Source organism: Astatotilapia calliptera, chromosome 2 (genome assembly GCF_964374335.1).
Source record: "Astatotilapia calliptera chromosome 2, fAstCal68.1, whole genome shotgun sequence".
Classification (NCBI taxonomy): domain Eukaryota; kingdom Metazoa; phylum Chordata; class Actinopteri; order Cichliformes; family Cichlidae; genus Astatotilapia; species Astatotilapia calliptera.
Window position 1 is genome coordinate 6,109,889 of NC_137423.1, and position 19,043 is coordinate 6,128,931.

Here is a 19,043-nt window from a genome sequence, read left to right on the forward strand (position 1 = left end):
TGAACAGTCTTTTAAGACAGATGTATAACGTCTCAGCTTGCTTTTTGAACTTCTAACCTTTTGTTAGTCAAAGGAGCTTGCAAAGAAAAGCGTCTGGACTTCTTTAAGTTGCTTGAAGACGTTTCACCTCTCATCCGAGAAGCTTCTTCAGTTCTAAGGTCAAATGGTGGAGAGTCCCAGATATAAACCTAGTAGGAGTGACCCCCCACAGAGGGACAAAAGGACCCCCTGATGATCCTCTAATCGCCTGAGCCAGGGTGGGAAACTGGGCATGGGTCCCAATCAGCCAGAGTTTCGGGTGTGTTCATTGTGAAACCTGGCCCCACCTTATCATGCGAATTCCTGAGGTCAGATGGCCCAGGATGTGAGTGGCCGTTAAGGCGTCTGGGAAGGGATCTCAAAACTGGATTATAGATGGCAGAGAGTTGGTGTCGTAAACCCCCGCCTCTGTTCAAAGATGGTCGCTCACAGTGGACATAGATGGCTTCTTTCACTCCTCTTTCAAACCATCTGTCCTCTCCGTCCAAAATGTGAACATTGGCATCCTCGAAAGAGTGTCCTTTGTCCTTTAGATGCAGATGGACTGCTGAGTCTTGTCCTGTGGAGGTGGCTCTTCTGTGTTGTGCCATGCGCTTGTGAAGTGGCTGTTTGGTCTCTCCAATGTAGAGGTCTGAGCATTCCTCGCTGCACTGTACAGCATACACCACGTTGTTAAGTTTGTGTTTAGGAGTTTTGTCTTTCGGGTGAACCAGTTTTTGTCTGAGTGTGTTGCTGGGTCTGAAATGCACCGGGATGTCATGCTTGGAGAAAACTCTCCTGAGTTTTTCTGACACACCGGCTACATAGGGGATGACAATGTTGTTGAGTCTGTCCTTCTTATCCTCCCTCGCTGGTGTCTGATCTTCTTTTCTGTGCATCTTTGCTGACTTTATAAACGCCCAATTAGGATAACCGCATGTTTTGAGTGCTTCCTTTACATGGGTGTGTTCCTTCTTTTTCCCTTCAGGCTTAGAGGGAACATGTTCTGCCCGGTGGTGTAGGGTCCTAATTAATCCAAGTTTGTGTTCCAGAGGGTGATGGGAGTCAAAGAGGAAGTACTGGTCCGTGTGTGTGGGCTTCCGGTAAACTTCGATGTTGTGGTTGCCATTCTCTTCAATGTGCACAGCGCAGTCCAGGAAAGGCAAGCTCCTTTGACTACGATGACCTGGATGACTGAGAACCTTCACAAACATAACCTTTTGTTAGTTTGTTAGTTTTGAAGAGAAAGTTACATGCTCTCAAGAATTTCTGCCCGAGGGGGTACGCACAAGTTTTTGAGTGCATTGTCCTCCTCACCTTACTTGCAGCAAGCTGTAATGGGCTCATTACGGCAACCTAACAAAGAGACCCACTTCTTCTTGAGTGAAGGCTGTGAAGTGCATTTTTCATCAGTTGTCGCAAGGGGTGACAATCAAATTCCACACTGAAAAACGAACTTAACTAAGCAACACAAATTTGAGGTTTGGGCTTTAAATGTTGCTTTTTCTAACGTTTATATAAAGAAAAATGTTGTACAGTAGGGGTCAAAGTCTTAACAAGAAGGGCACCTCAGTGTCAACTAATTTATTTGTGTAATATACTGGGATGTTTATAATTTGGAGCTATTTGCATAAGAGGTATTTTGTTATATTTTATAATATTGTAATATAGATTGTAGTAATTACTTTAGTTTATTTAGTTACTGTTCTTACTGTCTTGGAGCAACTGTGACCACATAATTTCCTCTGGGATTAACAAAGTATTCTGATTCTGATTCAGAAACTCTAGTAGGTCTAGTGATGATACCTATAGTTTGTATTTGTTTAGACTTTTTATCATAAAAAATATTGGCTCCGCAGCTTATATTTACATTTGTAATCACATGAATATTTCGAACCCTGGAATCTACAGGTTTGTACAAAACTTCATATCCCATATTATACCATCTCACAACATCCCCAAAAAGTTTCTTGTTTTATCGAGAAAGTTTTCTTAGTCTTCAAATGCCCCCACAAACGTTCCATGGGGATGAAGGTGGGTGGCTTATAGAGCAAAATCAGTGACAGTTGATGTTTTTTCTTTCGTAGCTCTCGGAAAGCTTGTATTGTGGTCATTATTCTGCTGCTGAATAAATTCTTTTCTAAAAACAGGAAAACCAAAAGATGTCTCTGATAAATGAAGTGTTGCTGTTGCAAATAGAACACTTTTTCCAATCAGAGAAATGCTGGTGAATGTTAATATATCCCCCAACTGTTATAGGAACTAATACTAATGCACTTATGCTGATTGGAGTCTTGCTTTTTCTTCTATAGCAAAATCTGTATGTGTTCATTTTTTTCCCCCAACTCTCAGTCTACTGAGCCTTATTATTGATCTTCTTATAGTCCGGTCACTCTAATTCCATTTGATCGTGCTTTGAATGTAAATAAGCAGTTTTACCAGTGCATGTAAAATGTCATAACCTCTTCAAAGGTTTTACTCTAATCATCATTTCACACAGAAAAAGCCCTTCTTTACTTTGGATAAAATCAATTTGACTTTGGACACCTCCATTAGTTGATACTGTGTTTCATTCTATTAAAATGTTGCTCACTGATACTTGCAGTGTGCTTAGTTGTGTTTTGCTGGAAATCTTGAGCAATGTCTGCAAGTTCATTTACTGTATTTGAAAAGGTTTCTCATGAATAGATCAAATCCACTTGTATTACATTTGAATGTTTTTTTAATGGAACAGATACTGTCATTGTCACTGTGCTTCTGCCTTGTTTGACCGCCATGTCATCAGCCAAAATAAAGGCTCGCTTTTCGTTTGAACTCCGTTTCGTGTCTTCGCCTGTGTCTGAGTCCTCCACACACTCTCCACTCAGTCTGCCACTGCGGATCGTGACAAGATACAACTGAAAGAAATGAACCTTTTTTTAACATGAATAACATGACCTATTTTTTTCAAATTAGACTGAGAGACCCAAGAATACTCTGCAATATTAAATATTTCCCCATTTTACATGTCAGAATTTAGATTGCATTTAAATGTTAATCCTCAAACTCCTTGAACATTTCTTGGTTTAGATAAGATGTTTAAAAGTTTTGAAATTCAAGTGTAAAACTCAGCTGTTTCATTTTTGTTCAGAATCTATAAATATGCAGCACTGTTGTATGCTCCATCACGCCTGTGACCCTAAACTGCGGTTAACAGGATGGATGGATGAATGGGTATCCCTTACATGTTCTTTAATAATACGCAACATTTAAAGTGTGTGTCGATTTCTTCAAAACTGGCTTCTAACTAGCTGTGATATCATAAATCATTCTCCCCTCAAGTAAAATTTAACTCGGAAGAACCTTCCTCTTTGAGTAGAAGAACATAAAATCAGCATTCTAGTTTAAAACACTGAACATACATTATTCTGTTTCTCTTTCATTAGTTTTGCCTTGAGTTCTCTAGTTAATGTGTCAGTTTTGTTTCCCTTGAACAGAACAGAGCTAGTTTTTTTTTCCTATTCAAAGTCTTAATGCTAAGTTAAAATGAGCCCAGCCGCTACTCCTTTTCCTCAAGAGTTTCAGCAAGAATGCTAATGGGTCTATTTTTGCACCATTTCAAACTGATCATATCATTCATTTCCTTTTCATAACAGTTTAGACCGCATGAAAGACTGATGTTAGCCTATAGTATCCCTGGTTCCTCTTAATATGCATGGATTTCCGAGGTTGAGTGGCTGCTGTCAGCATGTTATCATTAATCTCCTTCTTACAGATTCAATCCTTTCATGTTGACCAATTTTTGAACTTGTCTTTTTTTTCAGAGCACTGCAGTGTTTATTTGGTGTTAAAATAAGTCCAACTGACATTGTGCTCACATTTCTTAATTAATCTAAAGTAATGAAACTACATTTTCTGAAGCAAAGCAGCCCAAATACATCGTTATAGCTACAGTATATGTTCAGCCAAATACTCCAGAAATATCAGGATGTAATCTTATACCAAAATCTCATAAGTAATTTGTAAATCAGCTGCTTTTTCTTCGCAGGTGCAGATGGGTTGATGGGCATCTACCTCTTCATGATCGGTGCATATGACCTAAAGTTTCGAGGCGAGTACAACCGGCATGCCCAGGCGTGGATGGATAGCAGCCAGTGTCAGGTCATTGGCTCTTTGGCCATGCTGTCCACTGAAGTATCTGTCCTGCTCCTCACATATCTAACGCTGGAGAAATACATCTGCATAGTCTACCCTTTCCAGTACTTGACTCCTGGCTGGCGACGAACTGTCACCATCCTTCTTGGGATATGGGTGTTTGGTTTTATTATTGCCTTCCTCCCATTAGTTTGCAAGGGGCTGTTTCGCAACTTTTACGGGACCAATGGTGTCTGCTTTCCACTGCACTCTGAACAACCAGAGACTCTATGGGCTCACGTTTACTCCGTCGTTATTTTCCTGGGTGAGGATTTGTTCTTGAAACAGTGCTTTGAAGATTTTTGTTCATGTTTTCACTTGTTTTTTTTTTTTTGTTTTTACTTCTTCTCCAAAGGTAACTGTAAAAGTACAGGTTCTGTATTTAGTATATGTGTTTTATATGTGGGGGGTTTTGCATTTATTTATTTGCTCTGGATGCAAAGATTTATTATACATGTACATTCAAGTACTGCAAATTTAAACTTGTTTGTATGAAATCTTTCCATAGGTCTTAACCTGGTGGCATTCCTCATCATTGTCCTCTCCTATGCAAGTATGTTTTATAACATCCAGAGAACAGGCACTCAGACCACTAAATATAGCAACCACATCAAAAAAGAGGTGACCATTGCCAAAAGATTCTTCTCTATCGTCATTACTGACTCCCTCTGCTGGATCCCCATTTTCATCCTCAAGATCCTCTCGCTGCTGCAGGTGGAGATTCCCGGTACAGTAAAAGAATGACAAGCATTTAAACAAACACTTTGATGAAAAAGAGCATTTTGAGTAAAATACTACCTAATTAGCCTCACAGTTTGCCTCTACAACATTTTTGGCCTCTTAACTCAGCTGTGTCTGCTGTAACTCACTAAAAGAAGCAGATGATTTGATGAATGCAGGCAGGTCTTTATAAGGGTTCAGCAGAATGTAGCTGCTAGACTTTTAACTAATGCCACATGGATACGATGATGGATGTGACTGATTACCTGTGTATAGATTTTATTATTTTTAATGACTTTTTTTTTTTTATATCCTACTGTTTTACTGATTTTTGCTTTAAGATTATTCATGACAGGCTTCATTTTATTATTCATTATTCATTTGATTTTTTTTTGTGACATCATCATTGACCAGGTCATTAGCAGTTTGTAATCACACGTCTTTGGCAAAAGAAAGTGATAATGTGTTGCTGATTTGTGTGTGATGAAGTAACTGGTTTTTTGGGGGGAGAAGTGGGTTAAGAATACATTTAAATGCCACGTGATGTGTTTTAGATGATTTTTGAAATTGATTACAGTGAATCAGAGCTGGCTACAGATACATTCTCTTGCAAAGCATCAGGTTGTAAAGTCCTGCCTTTTAAGGTCAAACGGAGCAAAGTGCTCCCAATATGGATTCATTCTGTGTTTTCTTAAAGTGTTTCCCATAAGTTTTACTACTGCATAAGAATGTCATTATGCATTAGATTATGCATGATGACAATTTATTTTGAGGTTAAGGATACTATTTGTATATCATTTTTAATTTGTGATGTCAGTAGTTGTTAAATGTAACAATCTAGACAGACTAAGTAATTAACACTGTAATTGTATTTCTTTCTCTGTTCTCTGACAGGTACCATCAGCTCCTGGGTGGTCATATTTATTCTCCCCATCAACAGCGCACTTAACCCCATCCTTTACACACTAACAACACGGCCTTTCAAAGAGACTATTGTGCAGGTGTGGGCTAACTACAGGCAGAGGAGGCCCCTCCTTAGCAGACACCCAGCTCATCATCCATCGCTCACTTGGCAGGAAATGTGGCCCCTGCAGGAAAACAGCCATAGTGTCAGCGTGGGGCAGGAATTTGAAGCAAATGGCACAAAGCCCAAGCTCACGCCTGTGGAAAATACTAATGAGGGGTACAATGACATTAAAGCATCAACCAGAAAGCAGGAAACACAACATACAGTGCTGTCAGTATGTTCTAAGACTGAAACACCACCACATACACACATTCACACAGGCACACAAACAAATTAACTTATGTAACTGTCTAATGGTAGAGGTACATGTACATGTTTGTATTGTCAACAAAACCTCACCTCAGTAAACTCAATTTCATTTAAGTTCGTTCATCTCAGCAGTTCATATTTACCCTCAGTTTAGTCACTTGTTAGTGTCTACATTCTTTGCAGTTTAAAAGGATTAGTTCTGGTATTTTTTTTTTTTTTTTTTTTTTGTCTTTTTCCCTCAAAATGTAACAGTGCATGTGTGCATGACCAGCAACGGTAACAGCCATCACAGCAGATAGGGGGACATACTTCATAAAATAATTTCTTAAATTAAGAAAACATGCTCCCTATGAATCCTGTTAAAGCCAGGCAAGTAAAATCTGGGGAACAGAATCTGTTATCAGTGACAAAAAGCTAATAATGATAATAACAATGGATTAATATGCAAACTGAATGATTCCCATCAATGACTTGACTGAAGCTCTATTCAATGGGTGAGACACATTGAATATTCCATAGGATTAAAAAGAGTATAAACATTTAGGATATTAATAGATAGGGCAATGAAGGGCCTCATAATTATGACCTAGTGGCAGAGGCTGGAAAAACAAGGGGGTGATTGGTACAGTTAGACAGACATAAATCTTAGATAATAGTATTTGACTGATTCTTATATAGCACTTTTCTACTCTCCCAGAGTACTCAAAGCACTCTATACAACATGACACATTCAACCAATCTACAAGCACTTTCTCTAAACTGAGTGCTTTCTAACTACATTCACACTCCGACAGATGCATTGGAGAGCAACTTGGGCAATTGATACTTGGCATGCAGACTGGAGGAGCCAGGGATTGAACCACCAACCTTCCAATCAATAGGCGACCTGCTCTACCCACTGAGCTACCGCCACCCATTTGAATTTGACTTTATTTTTATTATTTATTTTGATTAAATTATGTGACATATTCGTAACATCCCAAACAAGGGTAGTTGAGAGAATCAGGAAATGCACAGGATGACATTAAGGAAAAGAATGGGCTTGGGATTTCAGCCGCTCAGGGCCATTGAGATCCAATTGTTTGACTAGGATGGCTTTTTTTTTTTTTTTTTTAAATATGTAGGTGAGTATCTACTGAAACAGTGCGCATTTGGCAGAAAAAAAACTTTACTTACTATTTTACTTTCCTCACAGTTGCTCAGCAGTGATTTTTATTGTCAGGAACTCCACAACAAAAGAGACTGTTAAGACAAAAAAACAGTATTGCACGACTATTAGAATAAAAGGCTTGCTATATCTCATTTCCATTGGTACACTAATTGACATTTATAAACAAATAACTGTCACCAGCTTACCTGTATACACTTATTTGTCATCTCTATGGCTACAACAGCTCTCTGCCATTCAAAAAAAATATGCCCAGCTGGAAATTATTAAAACTTTTATTAAAAACTATTTACAAACTTTAGCTTCCGGAAATCTGGAAAGAACAGAGAGATATTTTAACACATTAGTTATCCTGATCGTGTCCTTGGAGTAATAAAAGCTTATAGCACTTTTCTTTCCCTAAAGCAAATTATTTTTTTTATTGGGGGGGTGAAAAGATAAGGAACTATACATACAGTATAGTACAGTATATGTCTGTCACATTATGTCCACACTGCTTGATGCTGCTGCGCTTAGAATTGCAGTTGGTCACATTTATTACATTGCTTACTATCTGCCTCGTTCAAGATTTATCTTGGTTAAGACCCATTGGCATGCCACACATTTCTAAAGTGTAGCTAGGTCATTGTTATTATGTGTCTCGATACCTTTTCCCTTCAGGTCTAAGGTGCCAGTGACAACTAAGAAAGATACTGCATACTCCACAAGTTTTTTCAGAGTTGCATCCACCTTTGAGCCATCTCTTGTGATGAGCATCTGTTGGACTGCAAATAAATGAGATGAAAATAAACCTGCATCCTTGTTTTGCTCAGATGAAACAGGAGATGAGTATTCCAAGCATATTCACTGAGTGTTGCAGTTCTTTTGTTATTTTCTTGGCTCAAGTAGGCCACTCATACAGCGATGAGTGGTTTGTGATGCAATGTGAATTTGATAGTCCCCATACGTGTATGATATATATAAAACTAGCTGGGTCCCCATGAGTCTGTCACACTCACACACTGTTCTTAGGTTTAGTCAGCTCCTCATTATTATGTGTCCCAGTGTCTTTTTCCCTGGGATGTGCCATCAAAATAAAGAGAAATCCCCAATGTCATTCTGTACATGCCCTCACTTATACCACAGTGATTGTGATTTTACACTTAGTCGCTGAGAGATTTGGTATTTGTTATTGTATGAACTGAAGAGTTGCCTATATTTTTATTCATTGGCTTTTGACACAGTTTGACCCTGGTTTTACTGCTTTAATTCGATCTAAGGTGCTGATTTTATTGTTTTTATTTAATTTATTTTAATGTGCTTTTCGTTTTTCATGTTAGGTGTACGACACTTTGTTTTCAGCTGGGAGTTGTCTGGAAGTGCTATATAAATTGCTTGCTTGCTTGCTTGAAGCAAACCTTTCAGGTTTGCATTAACAAGTTAAGCTTGTAACAGTCAGAAAGCTGGAAATGAGATTGATCAGGTCAAAATAAGATGAAATAGAGACAAAAACAACTCACTAAACTTCTACTTTCTGATATAAAGAAGCACGTATCTGTGCTGCAGTTATGCCATTTTAAATCTACAAGCAAAATAAAACCCTGGACTGCTTGGTTTTGTTTGGGGTTATTTGTATTTATATCATTACAGTTACATCATGGGTTGGAGGCTGCCAATGTTTCTTGGTCAAGACTCCAGTTTATTGGTACATCACTCAGAGTGAGAAATGGGTTATGTACAGCCATTGATGTGTTCAGAGGACAATACTGGTGTCCACCCTAAACGTAAATAAACAGAAAAGGTTTCACTGACATCACAAACTGAATTCACATGTTCCAAAATAACTGCCCCCACTAAGTCCTGGACTTTTCAGGATTGCTGCCAGGATGGCACAACACTTGCTTCTAGAAGAAATATGCTGCTGATTAGGAATCTTAGCTCACAGTGGCTCAAGATAGAGAAATGCGACAACAATAAGCTACTTTTATTGGAGTACTTGTTCTGTTTGTTTAGTTTTTTATGCTTCCTTGTACCCCTGGAAACCTTGTGGAGCATAACTGTATGTTGTTAACTATGGATAATTCCTTTAAGGCAAAGCAGAGCCTTCATGCTAATCCCATTGTCGAAAACGTGGCTGCAATCCCACCAAGGCTGCATCTGGAAGTATTTGCAAGATAGCTCACAATGAACAGGAACAAATGGAGCTACAGACCTAAAATAATTATTTGCACTTTCCTTTAGACAAAAACTGCATATTTATTTAAACAGAGGCCACCGCAGTGAATAGGGTTGCCAACTCCCTGAAAAATAAATAAGGGACACCTCGTGGCCAGGGCCGGGCGACCCAGTTGTCTTCACCCTTCCCAGTGTGGTAGCTCTTTTTTTTGTGTGTGAAATTATTTTTTAACCATTTGACTTGAATTTGATTTAAGCAGATGCATATTCTTTGTGATATGACCATATAGGAAACAAATGATCATTTAGCCATTTATTTTTAGCTCAAAATGACAACATTAACACAGTAAAACAGGTCTCCTTCTTAAACAGAAGCCTGTCATGCTTAACTTTTGAGAATATAAGTAAATCTTTCTTTAAAAGAACTCTGTCCTGCTTAACTTAAAATTATATAAATTAATAGAAAGCAATAGAACGAAAAATATTCTTGTAACTGTGCACATTTAGTGCATTTAGTACAATTGGCTTCAGTTGAGGTATTATTTCAGCTTTTCTAATGCTAATCAGCTGCTCCTGTTTGTAAACCCACTTGTTCCCATGATTACGCATCATAACTCATCATCATTATTAATCTATGTATTACTTTTATGTATTAGTCATCTATTTGTTATAATCATCTATCCTTGCAGTTGTCTATTACACAAAATAAATTATATTATCACACTTCTGGCCACATAGCGCTGATATTCACTGCACATGCCCATATTAACCTTAACCAGAGGGTTTAAAAACAACAAACCAATGTTTACATACCATATCTGCTTCTGCCGTGGCCTGGTGGACAAGAAATTGGTTAAGGGTTCCCCGAGCTTTCACGCCCCTCATGTTCTTCATGTGCCCACCACTAGAAGCATGCCTATGGAAAAAGTGCGCCGGCACACAGTGCAGTGCGTTTTATAGGTGTTATCGTGCACTTTTCCAGCCAGGTGTTTTCCTTTTCCCATTCCTCCCCGTACTTTTGCAGCCTTTTTTTCTTTTCTTTCTCTGAGCAACAAACATTGCTGCTCTAATGCTGGGCTCACACTGTGCGATTTTTGGCCCATTTTGAGAAGATTTTTGAGTCGTGCGACCGATTTGGTGATCGGCCCGATTTTGGCCTTCATCGTGCATCGTGTAGTATACGTGGGGTAACGAGAAGCGATTAACACCTCACGACCAGCTCCCGATCATCAATCGCTCGTGAGGGTGTCACCACAGCCGCTCACACTGCACATGCGCAAACACGTAAACGTCGGTGAAAAAGATGGAGCAGCACGGCTGTGCAGCGTGTGATCTGGACACAAGCGATGGAGGCACAACTTGTAGAACTTTGGAAAGCTCATCCGAGCCTTTTCGATGTGGCATCACAAAATTATCACGACCACAACAACCGTGAAAATAGTTGGATCTACACTGCTGCTCAATCACAGCTGCCTGATCAATGTTTTTCATAAGCAATTTAGCAAAGTTGATGGTGGTGGTGTGTCTGTGTGAGTGAAAGACAGACAGAGAGAGAGAGCGACAGATTTTCTGTTATAACCTTCATTTTATGGAGGCACAGTGTGAGCACTCAGGTCGCATCAGAGCATCGGGCGGTATAGTGTGAGACCTGCATCGTGACCTACCAACTTCTAACCCCTGCGAGTCAATCGTGCAGTTTGAGCAGGAGCTGAATAACGTGACTGAAAAAAAATCGCACAGTGTCTGCCCAGCTTTAGGTGTACTGTCATCCGAGACTTGCACCGCAGTGTCGGCGTTTGTTTCCATGTTGGCCATGCTTGTTGTTGTGGTAATCTGTTGTCTTCCGGTATTTTCTCCGCAAGCGACCTTTCCTCGACCAATGAGATGAGCGGTAATCTGAATTGTCATACTCGAATTGTCATAAGTGTGCTGTCAGATCATTGGTCACAAAGCAGGAGAGGGGCTGGGAATTATGTTTTCAAACAAAGCGTTAATTCCATAAACATTTATAGACTACTTTTGATTCTCACTGTATTACGGGACAAAGTGCGTCCCTTATTAGCTCAATACGGGACGTGTACTTTTGTTTCTAAATACGGGACGATTCCGTTTTTTAAGGGACGGTTGGCAACCCTAGCAGTGAATCATCTGCCTCCTATTACACTGTCCTCTGTCACACCAACCTCATCCTTCCTCATCCAGTACATCCATGAAACTTCTCTGTGGAGTGGACTTCCTCTTTTGTTCCTCCCTAGTAGCTTCATACTTCATACTGTTCAACATATTCACTATTTCTACTCTGCCTTGCCTCTCTATCTTGGTCTCCAAAACTCTTAGCTTGACCCGTCCCTTCAATGTACTCATTTCTAGCCCCGTCCATCCAAAATTAAAGACTCTACATCTTTAACTCTGAAACTCTAGCTCAACCTCTTATTTTTTGTTAGTACATCACAGCAGTTCCACAGGGAGGCTATAAGCCTGTGTGCTCCTAGGGTTTCATCAGAAATAGCGTCAAGTGTAAAATCTTTTCTAAATCAATTGTGCAGATTGAGAAATGTTCTACTGCTGCTTGTTTCATGTGTGAAATCAAAATGACACGTGCTGTAAAGTAGCTGAAGGTGTCTGTCCCTCTTAAAAAGGTATTTTACAACAATAAAAATTCAAAATCAAAAGCAATAATCTCTATTGTCTCTAGCACATTCTGTGTTAACTCTTATGACTATTTCTGGAAGACATGATTTGCCAGGGAGACAGCCTAAGTGTGAGGTGTGGGAGCACAATTCTGTGAAGCTGTGATGTGGACACTGGCACTGAGGCTGAGAATACTAATATTGTGATTCTCCAGCACTACTGCCAAATTGCCTTTTTTTTTCTTAATCAAACATCGCACATCATATTGTTAGCAAGTTAGCATGTTGACATGATGCATTTAAGACAAAAAGCACCACTGTGCCTAAATAAAGCCTAACGTTAGGCGTTAACATTGCTGTGGTGTTGGCCTGTGAGCATGCATTTTCAAGTGTGCAACTTAAAACTTGCAATAGATCTGTGATTTGAACTTGTGCATATTTCCTGCTAAAGATGATTGCTCAAGGGCGGTCCAAGTGCAGCAACAAAAATTTTCTTTGCGTCTAGGAGCCATTATATATATCTCTAGATTGGCTGCTAATCATTTTCTTTCCTGTAGCTACGGCAGACTGGCATGCTTAAAGCTCTTCTTAAAATAACGGCACAGCTCCCCTTACGCAGAATTTAAAACTAGCTAGAGATATCTGCGCAAGTTTCCTTTAGTGTTGCAAATTGTAATCAAGTATTTTTGTTGACTGACAATAATGCATTCTGAAATTGTCAATTCCAGTCATTTCAAAGCATTCTATTTAATAAATAATACAATTTGCTATTGTTTATTCATTGTCTACAAGAAGCTTTATTGTTTCATGGGTAATGTATGAATGTTTGTGTGTTTAGTTATAGCTATTACATGTTTACTGTAGCCAGTGGTTTCCTGCAAAATTTACTGAGTATATTGTGGCAGCTGACTGTAATGCAAATGCTGTAATAACATTGTCATATAGTTTTATAAATACGTGTTTGATACATTTCTTACTGTAAAATTTGCCATTTTGTTGATAATAATGTACCACCCAAAACTTTGGTATCACGATGACCACAAGTTGCATTCATTCTTTTGTCAATTGCAAATGCCAGGTTCAGTGCTCTTTAGGGGAAATGTTCATGTTTCGTATTGTATTGTAATAAAAATGTCCTCCAGTTTTCAAGAGTGATACGTTATAGTTCATTTTGTGTTTTGCTGTTTGTTTGGGGGGTTTTGTTTTGTCCTTGTGTGTTGTTACGGCCGCTGGCCTCAGGTCCGCTGCCGCCTAGCAGAGCCGGGCCGTAACAGTGTTTTCTCTGTCACATAAAATAATTTTGGGAAAATATTGAATGTAATATACTGTATTATATAGTTTCTTTGCAGTATGTTCAACAAAGAATGTATTTAATTTGTATATTTGTGAGCGGGATGCAGCCTCACAGGGAGTAGTGGTAAGTCATCTTTTCTGCATCTTGTCTAGAAATTCCCCAGCTGGTCTGGGAGTTTGAACTTTGAACCGTCTCCACAAACCCTACATCATTTTTTTACACTGTGATCTATAAATATATTTGGACAGTGATGAATATGATACAATGAGTGATACAGTCATAAATTCTTCTGTGCATACTTTGTTCAGTGCAGTGTGGATTCTTATAAAACTGACTTATTTGTAGTAAATAAATAGTAAGCAAACCTATGACTGTATGATATAAACATAATACATCATAACAATTACTTGTGGATACATTGTATAGGCCAATTTCTATTTACATTGCACAATGACTGTGTCTTACAATAAAATTAGTTATGAAGTTGCCTTTGTGGTTTCATTTTTCTTAAATTAGGTCTAAAATTGGACCTAATTTAAGACTGGACTGGACTACTGTAATTCATTATTATCAAGATGTCCTAAAAACTCGCTGAGAAGCCTTCAGCTAATCCAAAATGCTGCAGCAAGAGTCTTGACAGGGACTAGAAAGAGGGAGCATATTTCTCCTGTTTTCGCTTCCCTTCATTGGCTTCCTGTTAAATCCAGAATTCAAAATCCTGCTCCTCACATACAAGGTCTTAAATAATCAGGCCCCATCTTATCTACCATAAGTACCATATCACCCTATTAGAGCACTTCGCTCTCGCACTGCAGGCCTACTTGTTGTTCCTAGAGTATTTAAAAGTAGAATGGGAGGCAGAGCCTTCAGTTTTCAGGCCCCTCTTCTGTGGAACCAGCTTCCAGTTTGGATTCGGGAGACAGACACTATCTCTACTTTCAAGATTAGGCTTAAAACTTTCCTTTATGCTAAAGCATATAGTTAGGGCTGGACCAGGTGACCCTGAATCCTCCCTTAGTTATGCTTAGGGATGGGTATCGTTTAGGTTTTATCCGATACCGGTGCCAAATCGGTACTTTTGAAACGGTGCCGGTGCTCAAACGGTGCTCAAACGGTGCTCAAACCGGTGCTTAAAGAATGGAGAACACAAAATTGGTCCAAAAACCTCTCATGTTCAGCTGGTTTTTGTAAAAAGATAACAATGTTAGCCTTTTCTGCAGCTATGGGGCATATATGGTATCACTCTTGGCTGGAAGCAGTGCTTAAACAATGTAAAAAGCACAAACTTTATTCAAAAACCTCTCATGTTTAGCCGTTTCCCTTTTTTTCTTTGGTCATTTTAGCCTTTTTGGCCAGGGTGAAGGGAGTATCTGCCATCAAACAAGAAGACAGCCGCATGTAGCTATGATGATGTTTGCTAGTTCACCTTACATGCATTAATGTGATAACGTGGTTAGCCTACTCAACGTAAATTACACACAAACAACATTAAGCTACTCACGCAGAGAAGAACGGCTGCTGCTGCCATCATCATCCGTCATCATTTCTGCTACACTGGCAGGGCTAGGGGCCAGGACTCTCCTCTTCGTGTTTTTGGGGATGTTGCTAACTCCGGGTCTGATAACAGGCACCACACCCGCAGTAGATGTGCTCGGTGTGAGGTCTCGCAGCAAGCTATCAAATACAGCGCATTTCTGGGCTTTAAAAAAAACGCTATGCGTCGCCAGGTGTTTCATCGGATTCGAGGTGTTACCTCCTTTGACAGTATCACAGTATCAGCTTAAAGCACTTGTTGCTGCTGAGTTTGCATATTCTGCTGTGAAGTACAGCCAGACTTTTGACCGCTTCGCCTTGGGCATTTTTAATCTGTAGCTCTGCTCTAAAAGAATGTATGTACCTGGACCCGCCTACTATCCTCGGAAACGTAAAATGATTGGCTAGAAGTGTATCACAGCTCAGGAAAAAAAAGCACCGAAATAAAGCACCGAAATGTGCGCTGCTTTTCGGTCTGGTTACTACCGTTCCCTAGTTATGCTGCAATAGACGTAGGCTGCCGGGGATTCCCATGATGCATTGAGTTTTTCTTTCCAGTCACCTTCCTCACTCACTATGTGTTAACCCTTTAAGACCTACCATAGAACCAAGTTCGCCAGAGCTTATATTATATTTTTACATGCTGTGGAGCCATTTTTGGGAGCATTTCAAGTTGCTATACATCAATACAACCATTATAGCCCAAACTTTAATAATATGTCTGCATTAGGTGCATAGTAATTACATAAATTGCAAAAAAGTGCAATAAACTAAAAAAAAAATTGAAAATCGTTTTTGTTTTTTTAACATATATTTCTAGTTAGAGAAATTTAAGAGGCTTATCCCTCAAAACTGTAAATACAAAAAAGTTACACAAACTAGTTTCCCACCACAGGAAATTTATTTTGAGTGTCTTCATAGTTTTATTTTTGAAATACACCAATTTTTATATACTGCAGGAAAAACGAAAATAAATATTATAGTGCAAATTTGCAAAATAACAGCATATGCATCAAAATAAACTATTTCCAGCAGTGCAATATGAGTCTTAAGCATCCCAGAAACGACACAGAAAGTCATAAAGTCAAACATAACTTTTTAAAACACATAACAAGTAAAACACAAGCTCATAAGGCCCCGATCGTAAAAAACTACATTTCCGCAAAATGACGTCACTTCCGGTTTCGGGCAGGTCATGCAGTCATGTGATAGTTCGCGCTGATGGACGTAGGAAGTGTTACAAACAGCTGATGGATCGGCGAAGCGTGTTTCTGGAATATCATGTTTTTGTTGCTGCAAGTGATTTTTATGCAGTTTTTGCAAAGCTATATGTGGAAGGAAACTGTGACCTAGGACAAGCTGATGGCATAAGATGTAAGTACAACTCCTCCAGTTTCATATGCAAAAAAAATTATTGCGCTAGCTTACTTGGTTGCAGAGCTACCGGGATTTAAAAATAGTTACGCAAAACAGAGCGTGCCCGCTCCGATCGGCTGTAAAGGGTTAACAGACTTCTCTGCATTGAATCATATCTGTTATTAACCTCTGTCTCTCTTCTACAGCATGGCTTTTATCCTGTCTTTCTTCTCTCACCCCAACCGGTTGCAGCAGATGGCCGCCCCTCCCTGAGCCTGGTTCTGCCGGAGGTTTCTTCCTGTTAAAAGGCTGTTTTTCCTTCCCACTGTCGCCAAAGTGCTTATAGACCTTGTTTGGGCAAATAAATAAACTAAGACTGACATTTATAAGTGACGAAATGGCAAAGATGAAGAAAGTGGAAGAAGATTTGGAGGAGATTAAGCATTCACTTAACTCGCTGACGTCTGAAATTGAAAAAGTAAGCAACGAGGTCGATGATGATCGATGATCGACCAAATCAAAGAACTAAAAAACCTGATTAAGGAGAAAGACAAGACAATCCCATTTTTGGAAAGGAAGGTGGACGGTAAGTGATTATTACGGGTCTGGAAACTAAACACAGGAGTTATGCGAGAGTCACCAAGTCTGGGACCGATGCAAGAAGAGGAGAAGACGAGCCCCCGACGGAGGAGCTACAGTCGTTGGAACGGCAGGTTGTGGAATTCTTTTCGAATAAAAAAACTTCCCCTGCATAGAATAATATATCTGCATGCTATACCATTCCTAGAAGGCACACTAATGCTCCTCCAGCAATTGTAGTGAGATTTGAAAACTGTAAACACAAAGTTGACTTGCTGAGGCGGTCCAGCCTTTTGAGAGGAAGCGGAGTATATTTGAATGAACGTCTTACAAAAAGAAATGCAGATATTGCTAGACAAGCTCGCATATTACGGAAGGAGAAAAAGATTCAAGCAACCTGGACCAGGAACTGTAAAGTGATGATTAAACTTAATGGAACACCAGAAGAACCCAAGGTTAAAACGGTTAAGGATCTTGAGGAATTGGACATTTATATGAGATAACATTACCAAGATAGGCAGACGGTTATGACCATGGCTATGAGCTTAAAAACTATTGGTTCATCCTTTACAAGAACAGATGCTACTTCGGGTGGAAAAGGACAAGAGGAAGTTGTAAATTGGACATGGAAGAAGATAAGATCAACAGACTTTAAAATATGTCGATAAATAAATGTGCAATTGTTAAGGATCCCTTTCTTTTTTGAGGTCAATAGATATTCTTAGAATAATTATGGATAATGCTCGACGGCTCTGATCATAAACCATATGATTTTGAAGCAGCTATTGACCCTGAAAGGATGTCACATGTGAATATTATACAGAGGAGCAATTCAGGGATAAGGTTGAAATAGCTAATACATTTTCATTAATTCATATTAATTGCAGAAGTCTTTATAGAAGTTTTGCTTCGATTAAAGATTTTCTGTATAGTTTGAGAGGCAAGTTCCAAATAATTGCTCTGTCTGAAACATGGTTAGATGAGACTAGGGGTTGTCATTTTTGTATGGAAGGGTGCGATTTATACTTTGTGAATAGAACTAAGAAGGAGGCAGGAGGGGTGGCACTTTTTGTTAATTGTGATTTGAAATGTAAAAAAGTTGAATATATGTCTGTGGCTATAGACAATTTAATGGAGTCTGTGAGAGTGGAATTGGACATAGAAAGAAGAAGTAATATAATTGTAACGTGTATATATAGGAAACAGGGGTCACAGATTGAGTTATTTACAGAGGTAGTAGAAAACTTATTGAGTAAGGCTAAGGGAAATAAGACTTTATGTTTGTGTGGCGATTACAATATTGATCTTTGTAAAGAGGCAAATGAGAAGGCTGCGTCACATTTTTTTTAAATTATTATTTGGAAAAGGATTTTATCCTTTAAATATAAAGCCGAGTAGAATAATGGATAAATCAGAAACACTAATTGATCGTATTTTCATTAATAGCTTGGAGAGTAATATTATGAGTGGCCTCATCATAAATGATATAAGCGATCATCTACCAGTCTTTTTTACTTTTGATTTAAATATGAAAAGAAAGGAAGAAGTTGGTTTCGTGAGTAATAGAAGGTTAAGAAATAATGAGGTAATTAACAAGTTTAGACAAGATCTCATGGAAGTGGACTGGAAGGAGGTTTATGTTTGATGTAAATAAATTATCTTTGAATCTGACAAAAACGAAATTCATGATATTTGGCAATCGTGTCAAGGAGGAAGACGTCATTATGTCCATTAATGGAGAATTGATTGAAAGAGTTACAGAATTTCGCTTTTTGGGTGAAATAGTAGATGAAAATTTGATGTGGAAATCACATATTGAGTATATTAGAAAGAAGATGGTTAAAAACATTTATATTTTGGGAAATGTAAGAGATTTATTAGACTACAAAACAATGCGCATTTTATATTTTTCATTGTTTTTCTCATACTTTAGTTACTGTGTCGAAGTTTGGGGGACTACATATGAGAATACTATAAAACCTCTAAACTTATTACAGAAGAAAGTGATACGAATGATTCATAACATTAAATATAGAGAACATACAAATAAATTATTTAAAAAATCGAAATTTTTAAAATTAGGAGATTTAGTGAAACTATGGACACTATTAATTATGTTTAAGGCTAAAAATAATATTTTGC

The 19,043-nt window shown here is 38.7% G+C and overlaps 1 protein-coding gene across 1 annotated transcript in view; it reads left to right on the top strand.

Annotated features, from left to right (window-relative positions):
* Positions 1-13,283, top strand: part of rxfp1 (relaxin family peptide receptor 1) — an 85,371-nt gene extending 72,088 nt beyond the window's left edge. The window contains exons 16-18 of the mRNA XM_026182778.2: positions 4,046-4,456; positions 4,700-4,918; positions 5,806-13,283. Of these exons, the coding sequence (XP_026038563.1) occupies positions 4,046-4,456; positions 4,700-4,918; positions 5,806-6,215 (1,040 nt within the window). The 3' untranslated portion in view covers positions 6,216-13,283. The remainder of the gene's footprint in view (positions 1-4,045; positions 4,457-4,699; positions 4,919-5,805) is intronic.
* The last annotated feature ends 5,760 nt before the right edge of the window (positions 13,284-19,043 follow it).